The sequence below is a fragment of the Rhinolophus ferrumequinum genome, chromosome 3 (genome assembly GCF_004115265.2).
Source record: "Rhinolophus ferrumequinum isolate MPI-CBG mRhiFer1 chromosome 3, mRhiFer1_v1.p, whole genome shotgun sequence".
NCBI lineage: Eukaryota > Metazoa > Chordata > Mammalia > Chiroptera > Rhinolophidae > Rhinolophus > Rhinolophus ferrumequinum.
Window position 1 is genome coordinate 21,677,873 of NC_046286.1, and position 24,386 is coordinate 21,702,258.

Consider the following 24,386-nt stretch of genomic DNA (forward strand, 5'->3'; position numbering starts at 1 on the left):
CAGAAAATGCAGCCCTAAAATCTTTTGTGTAGCACTCATGTCTTCTTTAAGCCGAAATGCAGTTTGTCCTTGACAAGCTTTTCCTTGATACAACATACTTAAATGCTACAGCACTTATCACATACGCCTCCTCAGGTATGAGTCATGCTATTGTCTTTTCTTTAACCATTGAAATATTTCAATCTGGCCAATCTGTGTCATGTACATTCTGCAAAATGTTTCTTGAGCCATGGGATGTGGTTTATAATTCTTGAAAGCCTATGCATTTTTATTATTGTACAACTATCGTAATAATTATGCATTGTTTGGAAAAAACAGATCAAGTTTTATAGATAGTGTAGATCACTTAATATCAACCCTCTATAGTATAAATGAGAAAATAGAAAAAAGGAAGTTTTTTCCTTTCAAATTCCTTTTATGCTTTTTTTTCTTTCAAAGTCTGTCAAGCATATTATCTCATTAGATTCTCACAATCACCTTATGAATAAGTATGCCAGGAATTGTTATTTTCATTATTCTGATGAAAAAAAAAACTGAAATATAGATATCTACAACAACGTGTCAACAGTCCCATGGTTAATGGGTGGTATACAAATCGGTTGTGTGTGTGTGTGTGTGTGTGTGTGTGTGTGTCTGTGTTTCTTAGCCTTAAAAATTGTTGTGTTTTGAAATTTGAGATATTTATTTGAGGGGAAAAAAGCTTAAGGATTTGCCTCAAACATATGATATTGTTTATTTAAGAAAGAATTTGAGCTACTAAACTCTTACTAATTGAATGAATAAATCAGCTAAATGATTTAGAGAATGTTCCTTTTGTCAACAATCTTGATGGGTAGAATGTTTTTGAGTTTTTATGAGCTTGTTGTCACAGAAACTCTAATAATAACACTGGAGAATGAAGACAAGACTGGAGAAATGGGTAAAAGAAACAACTATGGAATTTTCACAAACTCTTTGGATCCATCAACTTGGCAGAATTCCTATCCAAACTCACAGAATTTTTTATACGCTGTGTTTTATTACATTCTTCTGTTTTATTACACATCTTATTTCTTTTAAAAAAATTGGATGTATAATAAAAATAAGCGCTGGAAAGCTGGGATCCTAGCCTTTATTTCTTGTGTTCCCTCATCACAACCACCCCAGAGCTTACTACTATAGTCAAAAACAATTAAAAACAGTCCACTATTTGAAGTGACTACTTTAAGAAAGGTGTTTCTCTGAGAAGCCATTATTTTAAATTATTGGTAATGGATTTTCTAGGTCAGTGCTGGCTGTTAATTTTCAACTTTGGTCTCCAGCCAGAGGTATTACCAACTTGTTGTCAGAGAACTATGATTATATAGTAAGTTCCAAAGGGCAGAAACAATGCCTATTTTTATAATGCCCTGAGTAGCAATGCTGAAATATAAGTGTATACTTGATGAATTATAAACACAAATGAATAGCAGGCTTAGACCAGTGCCTCATAGGCCATTAAAACCTGCCACCACATATTCTATCTCTTGGATTTTTTCTCCCTCAAGACTAACAATAGAGTGAGATATGCTCTCCTGAGTTCTACATCACTTTTGAATTCTCCAAAACAGATGATATTATTGTGTTTCAGTGTTGAGTTTTATTGCTTATTACAATAAGTAAACAAGGGGCACAGCAACCATTTTTCTTTTTGCAATGGAGAGGGTTAAAATCTTGTAAAGTCCCTAGAGACTTGGTCTCTGGCCTTGACTTCTTATATCTATCAGAGATGACAATTTCAGCTTTCTACTCTTATCTCTGAGGGAAGACCTCACTAACCCACTTTCCTTTTTCTGGTGAAAGGCAGAGTGGAGCTTTTATCTTGAGAAGTTTCCTCTTCCTGGGCTAGACTGTAACAAAAAATTCAATTCAGGAAAAATAGTGGGAGACCCCAAGCTGGCAATCAACACCTCTTAAGGCCTCCATATTGGATTCTAGCCAACATACTGGGCTTCTGCCCATCAATGAATTTATTCATTTTTCAAATATTAATTTAGCACCTATGAGGTTTCAGGCACAGTTCTAGGTGTTAGAGACACAAAAGTAAACAAAACAATGATCTCTGGCCTCACAGAGCTTATAATCTAGTGTAGAAAGCAAGACAATAAACAAACTGATGTCAGATTGTGATCAATACTGTGGGGGGGAAAAACGAAGGCAGGAAAGGGGAAGACGTAAGGATTGCAATTCTGGAAAGGGAGAAAAGAGTGCCAGATAAAACGAAGAGCAAGTGCAAACTCCTAGAAGAGGGAAGGTCATGTGTGTGCGAGAGTGGAGAGAGTGAAAGGGGCAAGAGGGACAGCAGCAGGAGATTAGATCGGAAAGGGAGAAACTGATTGGGGATAGAAAAGACTAGGTCATACAGAAGCTCCTCAGCAGGATTTGCAGCAGGACTTTCACTTTCTAAGTGAAAAGGTCAAGCATTAGAGAGCTTTGAGAGGAGTCGAGTGACGTGACTTGACTTACACTCTTATTGTTCTGTGATTTACTCAACTGTATTTTCAGTCTTCTGAGAACAGAGGTGATGTCTTCCTCATCTCTGCAGATACTACAGTTCCTGACATAGATTAGGTTCTAATTGGAAAAATGGCTCCAGGGAACCTCTGATAGAGGTTTGCTTCAGAGCGCCAAAATGATGGTTGTTTTGTTTTTGAGGCATTTCTAAAATGTCTTACATTCAGTGTAAATCAGTTCTCAGTGGGCTCATCATCATGCATTGAAATTTGCCATTTGGAGAACCTTTCCATTGTTCTTTCTTGTGCTCTTTGTGCTGACTATGAGAATTATTACCTGTTTTTATTTCTCCACTTAGGCTGGAAAGAAAATTATGGAGTTGCTTTTTCTGGCATCATAAGAATGACATTTATGTGTATCAGTCATGAGCCTGGTTCTTCTACGGATTCTGTAGCAGATAGAAATGAAAGAAGGATCTCTCTGGGTTAGTTTGGTTATAATGTTGCTGGACAATGGCAGTCTTATAGACTCTTCAGTAGCTCACTCTTATAGACTCTTCTAACTTGATTTATCTAATTTCCTTTATTTTCATTTGGACACAGACTTAGCAAATTACATTTGCCAGGATTAGAGAACCAAAGTCTACTTGAAGTCTGAAGATATCAGGGGGCTAGGAGCAGAGATACAATATAGATTAGAAATTAATAAAAGACAGTGTATTCTAAAACCTCTCCTTCAATCTGGAGGCAGAAGCTCAAGGTTAAAGAGATATCTTTCAGATGGCAGACCAAGGAAGACCTATTTTTGTGTGGGCAGCACAAACGTGTTAATGGGATGAATTTTAGTTGAGTGCCTTTCAGTTTTTAATGTGCTCATGAATCATCCAGGGATGTGGTTGCAAAGCAGGTTCTGATTCAGTAGGTCTGGGACAGAGCCCAAGTTTTGGCACTTCTGAGGCGATGTTGCTGCTGTTTACCTGTCTTCCCCATTCTGAGTGGCAAGGTACTAGCAGACATCTTCTTATTTGGATAGAGACATGAGTTTACTTGTGTTGCAATTTAATCTTTAGCAAATGTAGATTACATGACTATTTGACATTGAGGAACAGGTATTAGGAAGAGCAGAGGAGAAGTTAACGAATATTCCAAGATAGCCTTATGTGGGTCAGTATTCATATGCTTTATATATGCTCTTTCATAGACTTTCTAAAAGGCACTTTGATACTCTTGCTTGTATGATGGATTTGACTATTAGGAGGTGGCGTGTGGGACGTGTGTGTGCGCGCGCGTGGGCGTGTGTAGAAGAAGGGAGGAAGTATGGATTTGTATATTGAGCAGGAAACATCAGATCCTACAGTATTTCAGTGCTGTTCTATTGGCAGGAACATTTGTGCCACCCGTAAGAAAAGAAAAACTGGATTTAGAAAGGATAGTGAAAATAAAAGTAAGATCACACAGAATGGGGTAACTGGCAAAATCAAGGATGTGGGAATTGTTAATGATTGGACAGCAGAAGTTATGGAAAGTTGGGTGTTTAAAATGATTTAAACATCTATGTGCTCCTCTCTCTCTTTCTAGAAAAAGCATAAGAGTAATTAAAATCATGGGCTTGATAAGATCACACCTGGATTTAACCTTGACTTCTTTACAAATTAACTGCATGACTTGGCCTGTGACTTATTCTCTCTAAACCTGTTACAGGGTTGTATGTAATGAATTGATGAGATAATCTATCTTAAAATATTGAATACCGTGCATCTGGGTCTATGGGAAGAGGATGGTGTAAGCTGCAATGAGTCCTCAAAGATGTTGAGGCTCATTTCAAAGCATGTAGAATGGTATGAGCAAGATGCAGAGCTGCCATGAACATAATCTATTGGTGTAGCACCATGGAAGTGCATGAGATTCAGAAATGGGGCACCCAGATTCTATTTCCAATTTGACTAAATCCTGAGAGACAGTTGGGTGTGGAGGGTATGGGTAAAGGTTATAGGTTGGGAAGTTTGAACAGTGTCAAAGGCAAACTATGTCTAGTCTTCCTTTGCCCACGGGTGGCCTCCATGTCTGTGAAATACTAATGACTGAGTGACAATGAGTTAAGGTGCAAGAGAAAATTAGGATTAAAAAAAAAAGAGGTGATAAATGTAATATAAAAATCAGGGCAACCATATCAACATCAAGTAAGCAAACTGAAATGAGTAAAACTCCCAGACTTCACATAGACCAAGCCTAGGGACACAGAGTCCCAGAAAAGAGCATGTGGAAAATCTGGTAAAGTAGAAGAAATAGGGAAAGAATCACTGTCACGTTGTCAGTCAACCATCAAATCCAGGAAATTCATAGGAACTAAGGAGCATAAAGGCTGGTAGAGAAACAAGTTGAAGCATCAGTAACTGATTCTGATACTGAAGGTACTTGATAGCCAACCACCCAGAAGACTGTGTTAGTTAGTCTCACCCTGGAGGATGGCGATCCCAAGAGAGATGATCTGAATGAAAGGCTCCAGGCCAGGATAACCCAAAACATTTGTCTGCTAGTGATACAGGGACCAGTGGTCATGTTTCTCTTAGCCTATTGTAGTGCTTTCATCTGTCTGTGTACTGCCACCAAGCTTAGCTCCTAAAGCTCCATGTTGGTTTTAGAATCTGGTAGGCCCTGAGGACTGGAGTTCTTGTATTGGTTCCCTGCCTCACAAAGGAGCAGGAGAGAAAGAGAAGGTACAGGAGTAAGAGCAGAGGAGGGAGAAATGAAACAGGAAATCAAGTGGAAAGAAGAGACAGGGAATCTGGACAATTTAGGATCGTGACCCAGATATCAGGCCTGTCCCAATAACTGTCTGGGCATTGTTCTTGTGTTGAGTTTACTGGAGGGATATTGCTCTCATATATACACTCCACTGTGTGACTTCACGCGTAATTCCATGTTACTTGCTCAGTTTTCTCTGTAAAAGAAATCCGAGTTTCTTAAATGGGAGATATTTCTCACCCTGGGGAAAATAGAGACTTTTCTCAATCTGTATTTTCCCAGTTGGCATATATATATAAGACAACTAGGAAAATATCGACTGACAAAAGTATTGCAGAGTGGCATTTATTCAAGACTCAAAACATTTGAGTTTATAGAGCAGAGAGATAGATGTAGTCCCTTAAGGCTTCACTTGTGGGCATTAGTACTGACTGAGGAGAGCTGATTTACTATTTTCCAAAAGGAAATGGAGTTGAAAAGAATGATTACAGCAAAATGCTTAAACAGAAGAAGTTGCACAACTTTTTATTGAATTCTTGTTTGGGATGTTTTTGTAAACTTATCAATCATTTTGTGACATTTTTACAGTGTAACAAGATTTAGGTGTTTGTGAAGCATCATTTTGAAATTGCCCCAAACTAGATTTCTTTCTCTTTCTCTCTTTCATCAAACTGACATTGGGTGGTGCAGGTTTATGAAACTTGAATGACTGGTCTATGGGCGGAAACTCTTTTGATGGCGAGTTATAGAAGTAAATTTGATTTTGGAAAAAAGGGAATCTAGTGTAAAAGGAAAATCTTAGGGAGCCTCGGGACAAAAAATCCAGCTGGACCCCAGGAATGTTTTGGAATTCAGTTCTGGAAAGGCCTGAATGTTCCCTCCTGTCTCAGTTGCTTCTCCATGTACTTTGCTCTGTCTTTCTTGGTCTTATCAGATCTGTTTTATGGCAGATTAGCCTTTCCCGTGGCTTCCAAATTGACATATTATAATTTCAATTTCCCAAAGTGACTACAGAGCAGTTTAAATACCCATTCCACATTCCTGGAAGAGAAAATCTGTTTGCTACCCACTTCCCACCCTCTCACGTCAGAAGGCCACCCCTGGTTTCATCATACGTGATATGAACATAGTTTCTGGGGGCGTATCTCTGTGGATTTGGGGACATGGGTGGGGGTGGGGGGCAGTTTCCAGAGAAGGAAGGTTGTTGTGGGCTTGGTGGATATGCTAAATTCATCTGTTCTACGGTGCCCAGAATGAGAATGCTGTCTGGCATCGAGAATATTCCCAATAAGTATTTGTCAAGTGAAATACATATTGACTGAATGCACTGGCATGGATATATAAGACCATGTTTAAATGTGTTCGGTGTTTGTGAAGCATCATTTTGAAATTGCCCCAAACTTAAATCAAGAAGTTTTTGCATTTTGAACATATAATATAGATCGTTATGATTTGATTTCTGTAACAGTTAACTGAAAACTGAAGTTACATTAGTTAAAATCATTTGATTTCCAGGCTGTTTTCTGGTATTTGAAAAATCATTTTACACTTTTAAAAAATAAATTTTGTGAGAACATTTGAATGGCTTAATAATGCACATGTTTATTTTAATAGTGTTTATTTCTGTATTTTTTTTTAAATTATTTGATGTCGATGAAGACTAAACCTGGAGTAATTCGCCCAGTACCGGTAAAATCCAAAATATTACTGAAAAATGAGGAAGAAGTCTATGAACCCAACCCTTTCAGTAAATACCTGGATGATAACAGTGACCTCTTCTTTGAGCAGGTGAGTCACAAGTGAGAAAATGTTTAATATTTTGGTAAATGGCTGTCTAAAATATAGAGATGGCTCTATGAATATAATATGTGCAAGAAAATGTTCATTTAATTGGAGTATCCTTAGTAATAAGAAAAGATCGATTTTTGGCATAATACAATTTAATTCTTATATATTTCCAGGGTAATATTTTGAAGTATTTTACTGTTTTTTTCTAAAAATGTTCTACCTACTACTAGTATTATTCTGGGGACCAAGACATTATTCTCTAGCATGAGGTCACTATCTGCATGTGTCATATCGGTGTTATATTCTTATTACTAAAATTCTGTTCCTTTTGAAGTGACATCATATTTTAGAGTTGGTTTATTAGTACCTTTGACAAAAGATCTATTGTTTGGATTTCTTTTAACATAGTAGAGATGATGTAATCCCCTATTAATGGATTGAAAAGTACTAGTTAAGGGATAGGCTCTCAAGTTATTTACGGCTTTTTTATTAATTTGGTTCATGTGTAAAAAAGATATATTGTCTTCCTCTTGTATGTCCTATATGTTGGAAGAGGTATAGTGGAAGGTTGTCAATAGTGCTTTGTAAGATATTGGGGGGAAATATGAAACTACACATTTATACAATGTAAAACTTCTTAAATTATTTCAAAGAAAAACTTTGTGTATTTATTTTTTATTGAAATGCAACAAATCGGCATGGATTGTATTTTATATCTCAAATATTACACAAGCAATGTAAGTAATCTAGAAATCTTTCTGGATACACCTGGGACACGTAAGATCACCACATTTGATAACATATGATAAAGTAGATTTAAAAAGGAATATGATTATATACTTTTTTAAAATTTATTTTGAAAATGATACCTAACAGTATTCTTGAAAATATAAATGACATCCATACTAATGAGACGAGGAATATTTTATCTGCCACATATTAGCTCTCTAACACTGAGCACGTTGTTTCTTCTCTCTGAATGCATTAAAAATATTCAGTTTTTTAAGTATAAAATGAAACATTCAGGTCAGGTACTTTTTAAAGATCCTTCAAATTCTAAAATTTGGGTTACTTAAAATCTGAGATCGACTGGATCTGAAGTTCTTATGCGACCTTGAAAAAGTTCATTATAAATACTTTCTCATGATTGGCTACCGTTTTTATTTGTAAAATGGAGATGAAAATATTTTTGTGTTTATTAGTATGTTAGTGAATACTGATGTGATTTTGATAAATTAAAAAAATTTAGGAGGCACTAAAATTGAAAATGATAAAGGAAATTACTTTTACTTAATGGAATAAAATGTAGTTCTCAAGTGAAATTAGAGAAATCTTATCGATATATATAGGTTTGTCTTCACTAATTCCATACATAACAAAAATGAAATTCCTGTTACAAAAGCATATTTCCATCATCAACAAAAACACTTATTAAATATCTATTGCTTTCATGACACTAATATTTGAGAGGCTTAATGTGATATTGTAGACAGCATAGGATCATTATAAATGTTTAGTAAAAGTAATCTAGTTATATGATGAAAATGCCAATAGTTAAAATAAATTTCACATATTATCCATGTAACTTACATTCTTCAAGATATGATCTAATGCTATAAGTTTGTCCTTTTGTATATATTAATTTCAAATTTATGCATTTTACTTTAAACAAGATTCTTTGTAGAATATCAAGTTAATCTACCTATAATTTATCACAATTTGCTGTCCTTTGAAATGATAAATTCCATTTTTAAGTGTAGGAAATTCTTGTCATTAAAAGGAATTGCCATTTCTTCTTTGCTTTTCCTAACTATATAGAAAGTTTAAAGCTCTGTTCATGAACAACATAAACCTATGCATTTCCAGATAGTATGTTGAAAATTTGAGCTCTTTTGTAAATATTAAGATGCTGCATACATAATCTTATTTATATTTTCTTTCAACCAATTTGTTCTTGTGTGTATCCCAATTTCCGTATGGAACATGGGAAGTAATAGGATTCTACAGACTGTTGAAATTGAACAAGTCCAGCATACTACTTGAAAGACAAATTCCATGTGATCTCACTTATATGTGGAATCTAAAGAACAATATAAACGAACAAACAAAACAGAAACAGATTCATAGATACAGAGAACAAACTAATGGTTGCCAGATTGTGGGGCTGGAGAGGGGCAGGGTTAGGTGAAAAAGGTGAAGGCAGTAAGAAGTACAATTGGTAGTTACAAAGTAGTCACGGGGATGTCAAGTAAAGCATAGGGAATATAGTCAATAGTATTGTAATAACTCTGTATAGTGCTAGATGGGTATGAGACTTATCCGGGGGCTCACTTCATAAATTATATAAATGTCTAACCATTGTGCTATACACCTGAAACTAATATAAAATAATATTGAATGTCAACTGTAACTGAAAAAAAAAATTGTAAAAAAAGCAACGTCTAAACATTCCGTGGTCTTATTCATTGACGTTGCATGAGAGGGAAACTATAAGAGAACCTTGGCATCATCCGTGCACACTGGGAAACTGCATATACTATCAACTGTCCTCTTTCTACTGAGCTCTAACTAACCATCTCATTGGGTCCAGAAACTACAATGGAAGCAGATACCAAAGACAGCTCACAAGTGTAGATGCTTAGATCTACTTAAAAAATAAATTGAGCAGTAACAGTTTCTAATCTCAGCATTGCTACTTCATCAGAACTTCAACAGAAGAGAGCGTACTTAGATTCAGTTCTGGTGACTATTGCGTTCTCTTCTACTGCCGCCCCAGAATAAATCGAATGGTTCCAAACTCAGTTGATATCACCCACCCATGTAATGGAAAATTCTTTCGCCAGAATGTTGAGCCAAATTGAGGCAGCTCACATTCACTATAATCTGCCTTGTACTGGGGACAGTTCCACATGACAGGAGATGTTGGATGAGATTAAGTCAATAAATATCCCCTGGCAGCTTCACTGTCATAAAATGTGATTTCAAAACTCTCTGTTACAAAACTTCACACAGTACAGATGATGGGACCAGACTGAAATGTATTTACTGTAGCTTAAGAAGATACAGCTGGGCAGCCTTTTGAACTGATAATGAACTGAAATTTTGCCTGGAGCCAGCCTCTGAGTCCTAAAAGCAAAGTTTGAAACCACATGCATAACCCAGTAATTGAGACATATTAATTAACAACTTTTATGCTAAAATGGCTTAGGCCAGGAAGTATCATTCTGTACTGATGGATTTTTTAACAAAATCTCTTCAGAATGAAACTTAGGCTTTTCTCCAACTACCTTTAAATACATTATTATATCAATTTGTGGTCTTTTTGAGTTTGTTACAAAATGTCCTCACTCTCCACATATGGATTAAAATTATGGGCCAAATGGTTCGTAGTTTGTCTGACTGCTTGGGAGTTTGCAAAATGTATTGATTACTTTTTGGTAATTTAAGATATCTAATTAGATAAAGGTGATTTCTTCACTGAAGTTTCTCTGTTTAATATAAAAAGCAGTTGCTAACTTGAGTTATGTAAAATATTCTCTCTCAGTCTTCATAAATTAGTAATTCAACCCATGATATTAAATATGTCATTTCCTCCTTAAAGCCCTAGAGAAATGTATAAAAAAGTTTTGGGATAAAACTAAAGGGGCGATATTGTTGTTTCATGTGATTTTCACAGAAATGTTTTCCTTTTTTAAGAAAATGAGAATGCTTCCCAGCACGTATGCAAATGCCTCTTAATTTTTACTTTCCTTTGAATTTGCGTCAGTAGGGAAAATAACATTTTTCCCTACTGAATGTATGAAAATGACCATTTAGCACATTTCCTCCACATCACTTTGCAGAGAACATAAAAGGATAATTATAGGGAATTTTCTTTGTTGTCGTCTTTTCATTTTTTCATTTCTTCTGATTTTTCTTAGAGACCTGACTTGCTTTCCTTCTTTACCAAACTCTCTGCTTGACATTCAACTTTGATGATTATGTGGGTGACTTTCAGATTTTTATCTAATGATTCCTCAAGTTATATTTATACTGTGACCTTTACTTTCATTTCTTTATGTCACCCATGTGTTAATATTATAGGGCAAATACTCACCTTTGTCATAAGGTGAAATTGACAATATTGCCTTTTATTCTGAATGACTTGTCGCTTTTCAACAAATTGCTATTTTTTTCAACATTGTTTCTCAATCAACATGGCTCATTGTCTTTTGTCATAAAATGATCTTTTATTGTTCCTAATCTTTTATTAAGGAATATTTTTTGAGATTAAAATATTTAATTTTTTAGGTCTAGAAATGATTAAGTGGTTTGCTGAGTTGTTTTAAGGAGAAGAGAGAACTGGAATTCCTTGTAATGTTACTTTTTTTTTTGAAAGGGTTAAGATCAGAGATTTGCTTTTCCAAGTTTTACCACGTTGTTTTTGTTTATTCAAGTAATAAAATCCTTGTAAGTTTTTCTCTTCTTTTGCCTTTCCCCCTTTCTTCATCCTTCCTTCTTTCCTTCTTTCCTTCCTTCTTTTCTTCCTTCCTCCGTCTTCTCCCTCCTTCCCTTTGTCCCTTTATAGGTTATAGATAATAGAAAATTTATCATAAATAACTTATGTACTAGATTTAATAGATAATTTATCAATAATACAATCAACTATTGTCTTGGTTATACTATATATACATACATATATACGTATATATTTAAAAACTTGCTTCTTCCTCTTGGATATAATCAGATAGGATCACCTCTTCAAATTTACGATTTCATCTCTTCCATTTTTAGGCTTTAGTTTTCTTTTGTGAAGGTTGGAAGATTGGAACTAAAGGATTGTAATTTTCTGCTGCAATGTATACGTTGCTAAGGGAGACTTCTCTTTTGTCTCCCTTCCCTTGCCTTATGTAGTTTTAAGAATCTTAAAGATATTTTTACTTGCTTTAAAATAAACAAACAAAAGAAGACCTATTTGCCACTTTTGTCATAATAGATTTATTCTAATAATTCTAAGAATTAGTGAAGCAACTGAATTCTAATAATTGGTTAAGGTCTGAAGCATTAGTTGCTTAACCAATACTTGGTGAATATGTAGTGTCTGACTATATCCCAATCTATTGGGAAACAGTGGGAATCTGAAAGGTTTATGCAAATGGGTTCTCCTATGTTCTACTAACCCATGATGTCCTCATAAGTCTTTATTTAAGAGAGATGGCCATTGCCATATTGAGAACCTTTCATGGAAAGTATAATCCAGTTTTCAAATAAGGTCTTGTTAAAACAGAATTAAGGCATCTATATCAGTTTCTTCTGAAAAACATTAAACAACAGTTAGAATGTCAAAAGAGAGAAGGTAACTGTGTCAAAATAATTTTTAAGTAATATCCAAAGTAAATATTATTCAGAGGTTAGAAAGTTCATTTTATTTGTTGGCATGACAAAAGATGCATTCTTTGTTTTACTTCATAGGAGTCTCTATCCCAAAACTTCTCCTTGAACTTTGAGTCAAGAACTGTAGACGGTCACAATCACATGCCCTTGGCATAGTTTTATATTAGGTTGGTGCAAAACTAATGGCGGTTTTTGCAATTATTTTTAACCTTTTCAACCACCATTACTTTTGCACCAACCTAATACTATGGTATATGGGACAATTTCGGTAAAACTACAGCTTCTCTTCCAGGACATTGTCTACAATAATCTCCTCCCTCCATCCTTATACACAGTTTCAACTCTACACCTGCCTTAAAATTATTTGGAGGATAGTTATTAATAAACATCCTTTGGAAAAGCAGTCAGAGAAAAGGGTCTGTGATTTTCTTTTCTCTATAGAAAACATTTTCTTTGTTCATGAAAAGTGGAAGCAAGGTAGAATGCACAGAGGTGGACAGAGTAAAATTGGGTGTAGTCTTTGAACATAAATGCTAAGATTGATGTGTTTGAAACATACGATATAATTGCTAATCACTGGAGAGGTTGTTACATATGTTAAAGTATAAGTGACATTAGATTTTGAATGATGACAAATGTAAAGGTCACAGTATGATATATAAGTTTGAAGATGAGTTATGTGAAGAGAGTTGGGAACCTTCTCTTCCTCTGTGATCCAAGATAAAATAAAGTAGGATATTTAGGCAGAGAAAACAAATCCAAATGAGAAGAGCAACCAAAAGAATGCATAGGAGAGAATGGGGCAGTTAACTAAAAACGGGTAAATAAACTGTTTAAAAACAGTTAGAAAAACTGAAATTCGGCTGGTGAAGTATGTCATTTAAAATAAATACTATGTGAAAAAAAAAAGAAAACAAGATTTAAAAAAAATGTATTTTTCTTTATTTCAAAGCTACATAGAAGGAAGATCTATAGTAAATTTGTAAATTCAAAATCAGTGATTCCTTAGGGATGGGAGAACTGTAGGTTTTTAGAGTTTTTCAAAATAACGTTCTAATTTCCCAGTGTGGGCATTCTAAGTGGAATTTAATCTATTTGTAGCCCAACCATCCAAATATCAATCTGTCGTATGGACCTTCTGTCCAAAATGTCAGTAGTGCTGGGGTTGAGACACCCTGGGCCTAGACCATCTCCTGGCTGCCTTCCAGCTCCAAGAATACTTGACCAATGAAGCTCAGTGCTGTCCCTGCAGGGGCATTTTAGTTCAACCGACATTGATTAGGTGCCTTATTTTTGTGTTAAGTAAGAACTTTTCCCTATTTGACATACACAGGAGGTAAGTAAGCCTCCATTTAGGGAATTTCCCACATTCGCATGTAGTTTCCACTCATAACGATAACCTCGTTTGATAAGAGACTTACATTTTCATCGGCTCTGGATATTTCAGCAAAATTGTAGCTCCCCCATCTTTCTAGACATTTCTTCCTTTTTCTTGTATTTCCTCAATTGATAGGTATCAGGGCAAACAACTAAAGGAGAAAAATTTAAAAGTTAGCGTTCTTTATGATAACTCTTAAAATTCATGGTGTTGGATTAAGTCATTCCCAATACTGGACCTTATTATACAGCTGAAACACGAAAGCACTGTACAAAGTACTTTCAAAGGTTCCTTCTTACCTTGAAATTCTGTGTTTATGTATTTAAATATTATTAAAGCCCCCTGGTATTTCGCATATTTAGATGATTAAGGAAAGTAAAAAAAGGAAGGAAGGAAGGAAGGAAGGAAGGAAGGAAGGAAGGAAGGAAGGAAGGGAAACAAAGAAAGAAAGAAAAAGAAAGAAAGAAAGAAAGAAAGAAAGAAAGAAAGAAGAAAGAAAGAAAGAAGAAAGAAAGAAAGAAAGTAAAGAAAGAAAGAAAGAAAGAAAGAAAGAAAAAGAAAGAAAGAAAGAAAGAAAAGAAAAGAAAGACAGACGGGTCATAAATTTGGAGAGATGGAAAGTCTTAATCTATTGTTTAGGTCAAAATCATAACAGTTTACTGTGGTTTTTTTTTTTTTTTTCTTCCTTTTGGATTGAGCAAATTTGGGTAGTAAGTCTTTTTTTTATTTTGACTTTTTCCTTTCTTTAAAGATCACTTCCTATTTACTTCCTCTTTGTAAAATATTGAGAAATCACCAATATAATTTGTTACCACTCTTTCCCTTTGAATAATTAGAACTTTGTTTTGCTTTTCCTTAAATTAAAACCCTGGGAGAAGAGATACTTTCTTTTCAAAATTAAATATATACGTGTGTGTATGTATATACATATGGATGTGTATCCACACACACACACATTTAATAACATTTTAAGAGTCCTTAAATTACTCTTTCACTTTTTTCATTGACAAATTTGACAACTATTTTTGGTGCAAATATCCTAAGTAGGAAGGCTAAGTAGGCAACCTAAGATTTAAACGAAGCTGATTTTTATAGTGAAACTGAAGATGGTTTTGCAACCCTTTCCTGTTCTGGATTTCCTGTTTCTGCATTCTTTGAGTGCAGAAGACACCATACTTTGATTAAATTGTTTTATAATCACAAAAGACTGTAAGATAATCTTTGCAATAAACTTTGGGGATAATTTTTGCTTTTCTGTCTCTCTCTGGGAGGTGATGTTAGACTGGGTGACAGGCTCTGTAGTAGAAACATAATTTAGTCGCAGCACATCAACCCGTTCACCTAACTTTCTCGTTAAGACGATAATGGATTTAACAGAACAAAACCTCAGGATATTAAAAACTGTAAGATCATTTTTCCTTAAAATTGTAACACTTTGTTAACATGAACAATATGAATGCTGCATTTAATGGACCTAAATATACAAATCTTGTAACATGAAGAAGTTTGTAACGGTGTAATATAAAATCTATCTTGTAGGTACACAATCTGCTGAGAATTTCAAAATAGTAAAAGTGGGTTTTTAAAAAAGTTGAAAGATGTTTATGCTTTTTAGTATCAATACAGTAGGAATTCACTCATGTTTATGTTCAGACTATCTTAGTTTTAAAATGTACCCCAAAATAATAAAACCATAGTCTATTCCTAGTTCTAATAAAGACAAGGCAGTTCCTGAAGTAAGTAGTAAAGAGCGTACAAGTCAAAAAAAGAAGAACTGTTTCATTTTCTACATGTTTTTATAAAGAAGATTCTATCTCCTCACAGTTAAGCCAAAGATCTGCAAGTATCAGTCAAGTAACAAATTTTTAAAGCAAATTATAGTACTTGGACACTTTCTGTCATTTTGTGAAATAGACTAGTTCTTATGATCAAAGAATCTCTTACTATTTTAAATATCCCTCCATTTTCCAAAATTTCATTTAATTCTCAAAATTACCTCTCTTAGGGCTATTTTTCCCCCTAGGTACACCTCTATGGGTTCCATACCAGACTTGACACTGGGAAACTTGTGAATCTTTTCGTTTCATCCAGGTTTACTTGGGAATCTAGCACACATGTATTGTCTAATCTCTGATTACCCAAATTTTTCAGGGATTATTTTAACCACCACCAACTCCATCCCACGACCCAACCCAATTTTGGTGGTGGAGCACAGGGACCTTTTTCAGTCACTTACTGGGACTTCTAATCTCTTGTTTCCCTCCAACCCTTCCATCTTCTTCTCCCTTGTCTCCTCCCCTCAACCTAAGCACACGTTTCATATTCTCACTCTGATTAATTATGTATTCTTCCAGAGTTTTGATGTCCAGGACTTTTGAAACCCAAACATTTTCTCTATCAAAGAATTACCTCTGTTATGGGTTTTCAAAATCAATTTTGAAACTCAAAATGCAAAAAAAATGGTCTCTTTCCTTTCTCTTGGAAATTCTGTTTTTGCTGTCACCACCAAAAACGCTACCCTGAGACGTGAAGATAGAATTAAGACTTAGCTGCCTGGGTTTGGTGGAAGGACCATTGGGCATAGGACTATGGGGTTGAAAGAACTGGAAGATAGTCCCTGGCATGGGGTCCTTGCATAACTGTGTAGTGCTGTGGTTTCCTGATGGATGGTGTCACTACTTCTCTCCACATTCACTCCCTTTCCTTCTGCTCTTAGCATTGAACCATTTAACGTTTGTGCCAGGCTCTGCCATAGATATAGGTGACTCCAAAGGAAATAGAGCAATCTCTACCCCTCGCCCCAGGTAGCTTAGATTCTAGCAGGTTCTAAATATTCTGAACCTTGGTCTCTGTCTCTTTTCTGCTACTCTTAATCTTCCCTGCAACTCTCAGTGCTTCTTCACTTGAAACTGTCCCCTTCACACTGAGGCTGTATGTTCCGTGGCCTGGTCCTCTGTCCTCTAATCCATTAAGGGATTCTACCCCGGCTGCTGGTTACTGGAGCCTTTGACCTTCCTGTTTCCTGCAAGTGGGAGAAACATTATGATAGAATGCAGTGGAAAGAACATGGGCTCTGCATGATCTTGTGAAGATTAACTTGGCACTTAATTTTATCCTAAAAAAAATGGGGCTACCAATCTCATTTTTAATGGTATCCATATAAATACCATTTATGAGGAAATGAAACAGTCACTATTTCTAAATACTCACTAAATAATAGTAAAGGGGCTATGGACACTTTAAAGGGAATGCTCACTTTAAAGGTTTACTGTTAATTATTTCCTTCAGGATCACTACAGTTTTGGAAGAAAGGAGTTGACTTCTTGCTGAAAGTTTACCAAATATGTTCCCTCTTCCTCCCCACCATTATGAGAAGTCTCAGACGTCTCTTTTGTGTTTTACTTTCTGACTTGTTCAATATAAATTGCTCCTCTCCACTAAATACGTCTAGGTGAGCAACACAGGACAAGAATTAAACCACACATACAGGAAAACATAAAATTCATCATTTTAACCCTCTAGTGCCCACTGTAATTATGAAATATTTTCTCTTTTCCCTTGAGCATGTTTCTATCAAATATCTTCATACTTGTCTATGTCATCCACGCTGTGAAACTTGCTGTCAGACAACCACAAACTTTAAGCACTAAATAATCCAAAGCCTAGCTCCAAAATTTTATTTTAATCATTTAGAAACTTTTTTTTTTTTCGGTATAGGGGATTTGAAATAGCTAAACACATGCGATCGTTTTTCATACCTCACAAGTTCAAATTTTTGAGTTCAAATCAGGATTCAAAATAGATAAGTGTTGCTTTAAGTATGACTGTTTTGAAAACGCATATGGATTCTTCAAAATTAGGGATGATAAGCAAGAAGTTATGCCATATGTTCAAAATTATGAGACCTAATTTATCTTGGCTTGATCTTACTGAAATGTAGATTATTAGAACTCTTGGTACTTTGTGATCTCTGTGATAGCATCTGTAAAATGATATATCTTTGGCTGGAGTCACTCTTTAAGAAATATATTGTAACTGTTCTTGACTTTTTATGAACAGAGTGTTGTTTTAAATTAAAACTGTAGTGGAAATGATATAATTCAGATTTTAAATTGTTATAAGCTCCAGGCAGGAAAGCTGAAAAGAAGCGCTGCATTTAAAAATAAGTGTTGTTTTACTAAAGAGATGGGAAGGTGGGAGAGAGGCGGGAATTAAAGGCTCCAGTAATTTCAGTCAGTGGTGCTCTGAGCTCCCCAAGGTACTCGGACAGCAGGAGCAAAGAGAAAGCGGATTTCTACCCTTCACTTCCAAACCACAGGAAAGGAGATAACTTTAAAATGCCAGAATGCAGCAAAAGAGTCTCCAATGTGCTGACTTTAATAAAAAGAACCCATGGTGCCTTAAAATGCCCTTTGGATGCAATGAAAACAGCTTTTAAAGTTAAACGGACTTGATGGCTGAGTAGAAAGTGGGCTTTTACAAGAGTGGTGAATGCATCCGATATGGCTGCAGCACTAATTTTCTGATGTCTCTGTCAATATTTAATGCTTCAGTATCTATAATTCCTTAATAAACAGAGCTAAGTTAATTTATTCACTGCATATTTGTCTGCTATTTTTTCTAGTGAACAAAGATATTATTTGCCTCATCAGTTCTTGTGTTCTTGAAATTTTAAAGGATATGATACTATAATCAATCAAAATAATGAATTCCTTTTTAAAAATCAAGTTCCTAAGTAAAGCTTATTTTACTTTGAGAAATTTGTTCTAAGTATTTTTAAATTGAAGAAGATAATTCTTAAGTAAGTGAAGAGCAGTTTAAAACATTTTATCATAAATAACTATGTTATATATCTCACTGATAGAAACATATGAAAGACAATTTTATGATCCCCGTCCTTCCCTCCAAAGCTAGAATATTAAAAGATTCATCAATCGAATGCTAAAGCAGGGCAGAATGATGGTCATTTCTCAGGAATCATTTAGAATAGTGATCTCCAAAGTAATATGTACCAACCTCAAGATAATTCACTGGGGTTGAGGTGGGTTGCAGGTCAGACATTATAAAGATTTTGTTAGTGTTTTTTGTTTTTGTTTTTAACCTAAAACAGGGGTCACAAACTAGGGTCTTTAGGCCAGATCTGATCTACCACTAATTCCTATAAGTAAAGTTTTGTTGGCACACAGCCAAGCCTATTCATTTATGTGTTGTTTAAGGTTGATTTCATGCTACCATAGCAGGAGTGTGACAGAGCACATGGTTTGCAAAGCCTGCCGTATATACTAACTGGACCTTTACAGAAAATGTTGGCCAACTCTTGAGCTAAAATAATAAGGAGATTTTAAACTTTGCTGTATAAGATGGGTTTTACACTGGTCGTAGGTCTGAGTGCTAGACACTTGCAGCGCATGTATGTTCTAAGTGAGAAGTCCTGGGAAAGTATCGGTGCAATGGACAGACAGTCCTCAGTTGTCTATTCCTTAAGACTGTTTCAACATATTACAGTTCACGAACCAGCTAGACAAAATGATATATCATTTTAACTATTTTTAACTAAAATAAACCTCATATCATGGGCAAGTGACTTGATTTTTTTAAAATCTCCAACAAAATAATCTAGATTGAATATACCACTCCTAATATAGGCATAAATAATGAGAATATCAGAGGTGACATAATCCTTATGTCTAGTATAAGCTTGTTTTTAGCCCTAAATGTATGTTACAAACACTGATAACCTATTGAATTGACAAGAAGTCAGCCAACTTTTTGAAATTAAGATTTTTTTGAAATAAGATTTCCTATCTACTTTCATTATTAATATACCTAGCCCTAATTTCATATTTTTGCCTTGAGTTTTAACTAATAATTGTATTATGGCATCATAATTAGTAAGACATATATAAAATAGGTATCCAGCACATGGAGATGCTGTGCAGTTTTCAATAATGTTTAAAGACATGGGCTATTTAATATGATAAACATCTTTTCTGAAAAGTCTTTATAAAGGAAACACTAGTTTATCATTTATTTCAGTAAACCTTTAAATATTATAATACTGGGGATGTGTATGTTCTTCCTGCAGTAAACATTGTAAAATAATACATAAGAAAACAATAGAACGGTGAACTGAAATTCATTTCTTTGTGTCAAATATCATAGAAAATGCACAGAAAACACATCTGAGGATTTGAGACAGTATTAATGAGCAAATGACAATATATTGGTATTTGGCAATATATTGGTATACAAATATATTGGTAAAACTATACAGTTGGATCAAGTAGAGATTTAAAAATATTCCAGTTTATAACATCTGTGTTCTAAATATGAAATACATGAAAGTGACACTTTAAGGGGCTTAAATGAAAAGTAAGTCAAAAATTTATTCTTTAAAGTAATTGACTTTAATAAAATCACTATTCTGTGGGAAACTGTGAAGGTTTAATCAGCAATGGAACACACACACACACACACACACATATATCATATATCATATATCATAAAAAATTCCTATGTATAAGAATAAAGACATTTTTATATCATATATATTTACTATATACATATATACACTCACACACACACACACACACACACACCACATACATATATTTACAATAATGAGATGGAGAAGCACCAAGAAAATCTTTGGATCATTAAGACATTCTTAAGTTATCTCATGGCAAAGTGTTTTAAAAAGTGACCAACTTCAAAATGCACTGTGGATATTTGTTTTTTCAAAATACAAATGAGGTTCCTGATTGGAATATGACAAGTTATGAAGTCAGCAATGAATCACATTTTATCACCTGATATCATCCAAAATCAAAAAGGAGGAGAAACAAAACCACAAACTCCTATTAAAAGACAAACAATTCAGAGACAACTAAAGAACTGCTAAAACCAGTAAAGAGAATGAATAAATGTACATTTAGGAGCAAATGGAGGGAGGATACAGTGACTGCAGAGTGCAGAGTCAGCAGACACTCTTCTTGAACGAACATATGGGAAATGCTTCAGTATGCACACCCCAAATCCCTTGTCTCTGCATGGGTGCACATGTTGGCAACAGAAGACCCTCTGACTTGATTTTGCTCTGAGAAGCAGAGGAGGTGCGGATATACATTGGATCACCCAGCAATCATATTTGTAGGAGGCTTTCTCTTTTTCTGTGGAAAAAGTACTATATAGCTGACTATTTGAAGAAAAATAAACGCTAAATAAATATACAACCAAAGCCTGTATCTTTGGAGTACAAAAACATCCCAGTAGCGGTGGTCTCTTCTGCAAAAACAATCTGGTCCAGGAAAGATTCATTTGCTATGGATATAAAGAAATTTAAAAGGGAAACAAAAACCCTCCCAGACTGGATAACAAACAAAATCAATCTTTAAGTTGAAACTGTTAAATAAGTGATTGAGAATGGTTGAAGATGACAAAGTATTCCAGATAACTACAAACAAAAGGAAAGAGAGTTATAATATTCACAATAGGCAGGTGGAATTCGGGCCCAAAAATTTCTTAAAAAAGACAAATAAAACCCCTTATAGTGCTAAAGAAAAACTTTATAGGGAAAATACAATTGTACATTAACACTCAGGACAAAAGTAAGAAATAGGATGAGAATAAGAGAAAGGATTAGTGGTAAAATAACACATTTTTCAGTTATGACAGGGTAGTGGAAAAACTGGTAAAGATAGATCAGATAGAGTAAATTGAATTCATATATACCAGGGGTGCCAAAAAAACATATACAAATGGACACTTTGGGTCAACATGCTCAAGCAGTAGTTCGCTGTAATCAGAAGCGTCTGGACACTGATAGTAACCACTTTGAGCACCTCTTGGAATTGCAGAAGTCAAATGTGACTTGTATTCATCTTTTGTTATTGATATAGACCGATATTACTACAATTTTAATACAGTTTTTCTTAAAATGTGTATACATTTTTTTGGCACCCTCTGTATATGTATACTCATACAGCTGGACTCTATTCTGCAACAAAACAAAACAATTATTTTAGTATTTGTGGTGTCCTCACAAAAACTGATTATATATTAGGCCAAAAAGAAAAACCTATTAATTACCAAGATAAAAATAATTCACACAAATGTCTTTAATCAAAAATTGTATAAATTAATACAAATTCAGAAAACACAAAATGTCCCTGCCATCTGTATATTGAAAAATTAGCTTTTCAACAGATCTTTGATTAAAGAGGAAATTCAAATAAGATGTCTATCTGAAAAATAAAGGGAAAATTTTGTCTATTAAAACTTATGGGATACAGTTAAAATAGTCATTCGAAGAAAATTTATAACTATTTTTAATAAATAGCAGAATAAAAATAAATCAATTAAATATTCAACATGGAAATTTATGAACAATAAAGTCTCCTAGGCACAAGACAAGCAAAGAATTTATAAGAATTGACAGAAAATACCTGGAAAACAGAAAAGCTGTAGAAATCATAACTATAAAATGTTTTGAAAACAAACGAAAAATACTAACAGTTGTAGTAACAATACTGTTGCAATGTAACAACAATTTCAAAATCTGAAGGAAACTATCTTGCTTAGAATTCTATATCCAAAAATTAAATGTAAGGGCAGAAGAAAGTTATTAATATGCAAGGCATCAAATATTTTCTTCTAATACTCCACTTTCCCTAGGAAGCTCCTTTAGGGCCCAGTAGGTATAAGAGGAAACCAATAAAAGGAAGGCATGAAACACTGGAAATGGGAGATCGAAAACCAGAGAGAGGGCAAAGAAAATTTCCAGGATGTGGTAAAGAGAACCACCGGGTAACAACTTATACAAAGCATAGGAGACAACTAGCACAGATTGGAATAGGTACCTCAAATGATGCATGTGTTGAGTCTGTCACGACCAAGAATCCCTTCACTTTGTCCTGTATTGTCAACCAGATGGTGCTCGAATGAGCCTGGCAAGATTCTTAGTTCTCTTTGGCTTTTCCAAGTGGTAATAAAATTCTGCTCTCCCTTTCTTACCCAGCTGCCTGAATAGCTGACACTGTCTGACTCTACCTATAGAAATGTTCAGGTTTGACCGACTCCTGAGAGATGGAGGTTGGCCACAACAAGTTTAGAAGCATACAATGGCCAGCACAACTTTCCACACCATTTTCCTCCCCACTGGTTTGACCTTGACCTCACCAGATTCCCCCATGTAGGAAACTCTCTGCTTTCCGTGGATCACTATAGGCTTGCCTTCTGACATCTTCAGAATGGTTATTAAACCTCCAAGAAAAGCTTAAGGCAGCATATAAACCAGAGACTCTGTTTCAGCTCATCTTTCCCAAGGCAACTTCAATTCTCAACAATGCTGCCTTTTTCTTAGACAACTAGTCTTGTGCTGGCTACTCAGTTTTCATATTAATCACTTTTCTCACTGATAAGAAATGTAAATAGTTGATAAAATAATAAAATTGTTGAGAATAAGTCAAAATTTGAATATATTTCAATGTAAAAGCCATCTTTAATGGGCAAAGCTAAAAGCATCCCATTAATGTTACATGCTAACATGATTATTATTTAATAAGTTAGAGCTACCAGCCAATGGGATTAAAAGAAAGGAATAAAAATATTAAAAAGTGGCAAAGAAGAGGTAAATTTATCACTATGATAGGTGATCACAGCCATTTTAGGTGATATGCCTAGAGTTCCAAGATAATCAACTAATGACAATTACAAGCGATGAAGTAACTTAGTCATGTGTCTTTTGTAGGAAATCCAAAATTTTCATGTTCTGATGTAAAAATGTTCCAAACTGTTGTCAAGTAGAAAAAAAATAATATCCGAACAAATAAATACCAGAATATTGTATATAAGATGCTTACTTTTTTATAATAATGTATATCTGTGATGTGTATGTGTGCAATAATTTGTATTTGCTTGATATGGAAAATAAACACTTGAAGCACAAACAAGAAACTAGTAAAAATAAAACACATTTAGTTATCCTTTCAAGGTACAGAGGGTTTAAACTCCTAATATCTATAAACTTAAATACCCTAGAGTTATAATTTTCTCCTAATATCTATAAACTTAAATACCCTAGAGTTATAATTTTCTAACCTGTTTAAAATTTTCTGAGAATTTTTTTAAGTAATTTTTGAAAACTTACTTTAAAAAACATCATTGCTTTTTAAAAGGTGAGGGAGGGACATCTACAGCAAACACATTCAACAAAAATTTGAGAAAAACAATCAATGGCTTAAAAATACATGGCTTTGGCAAAAATGATTCAGCTTGAGATATGAGGCCCTTATATATCTGCAAAAAAGTAACACTTCTCCTTCGTAGATATATATGTAAATAGACCTTTTTGGCAACTTTTCTCTGTAGGCTTAAGACTTCCCACTCTTGTGGTTTCCTTGCTCTTTTCACATAATTCATGGCCTCATGCAGTAGCTCTTAATTTCTCAGTCTTTGGCATTCATCCCTTTCCAGCTTAAAGATCCTCTCAATTCAAGGCCTCCTTACCTCTCTCTCCTCTCTACAGCTCAACTCATCTGTTTGCTGTATTTCCACTTTCTCTCCAAAGCAACTCACTGTCTGGAATTAAAGACTTCATTCATTCATTCCAGACTCAACTCTGCCTGATCCCT

At 34.7% G+C, this 24,386-nt stretch overlaps 1 protein-coding gene across 7 annotated transcripts in view; it reads left to right on the forward strand.

Annotated features, from left to right (window-relative positions):
• MLIP (muscular LMNA interacting protein) overlaps positions 1-24,386 on the forward strand; it is a 228,300-nt gene that overhangs the window by 166,516 nt on the left and 37,398 nt on the right. For all 7 annotated transcript variants that reach the window (XM_033103389.1, XM_033103387.1, XM_033103388.1 and 4 more), the window contains one exon: positions 6,876-7,004. In XM_033103389.1, the coding sequence (XP_032959280.1) occupies positions 6,876-7,004 (129 nt within the window). The remainder of the gene's footprint in view (positions 1-6,875; positions 7,005-24,386) is intronic.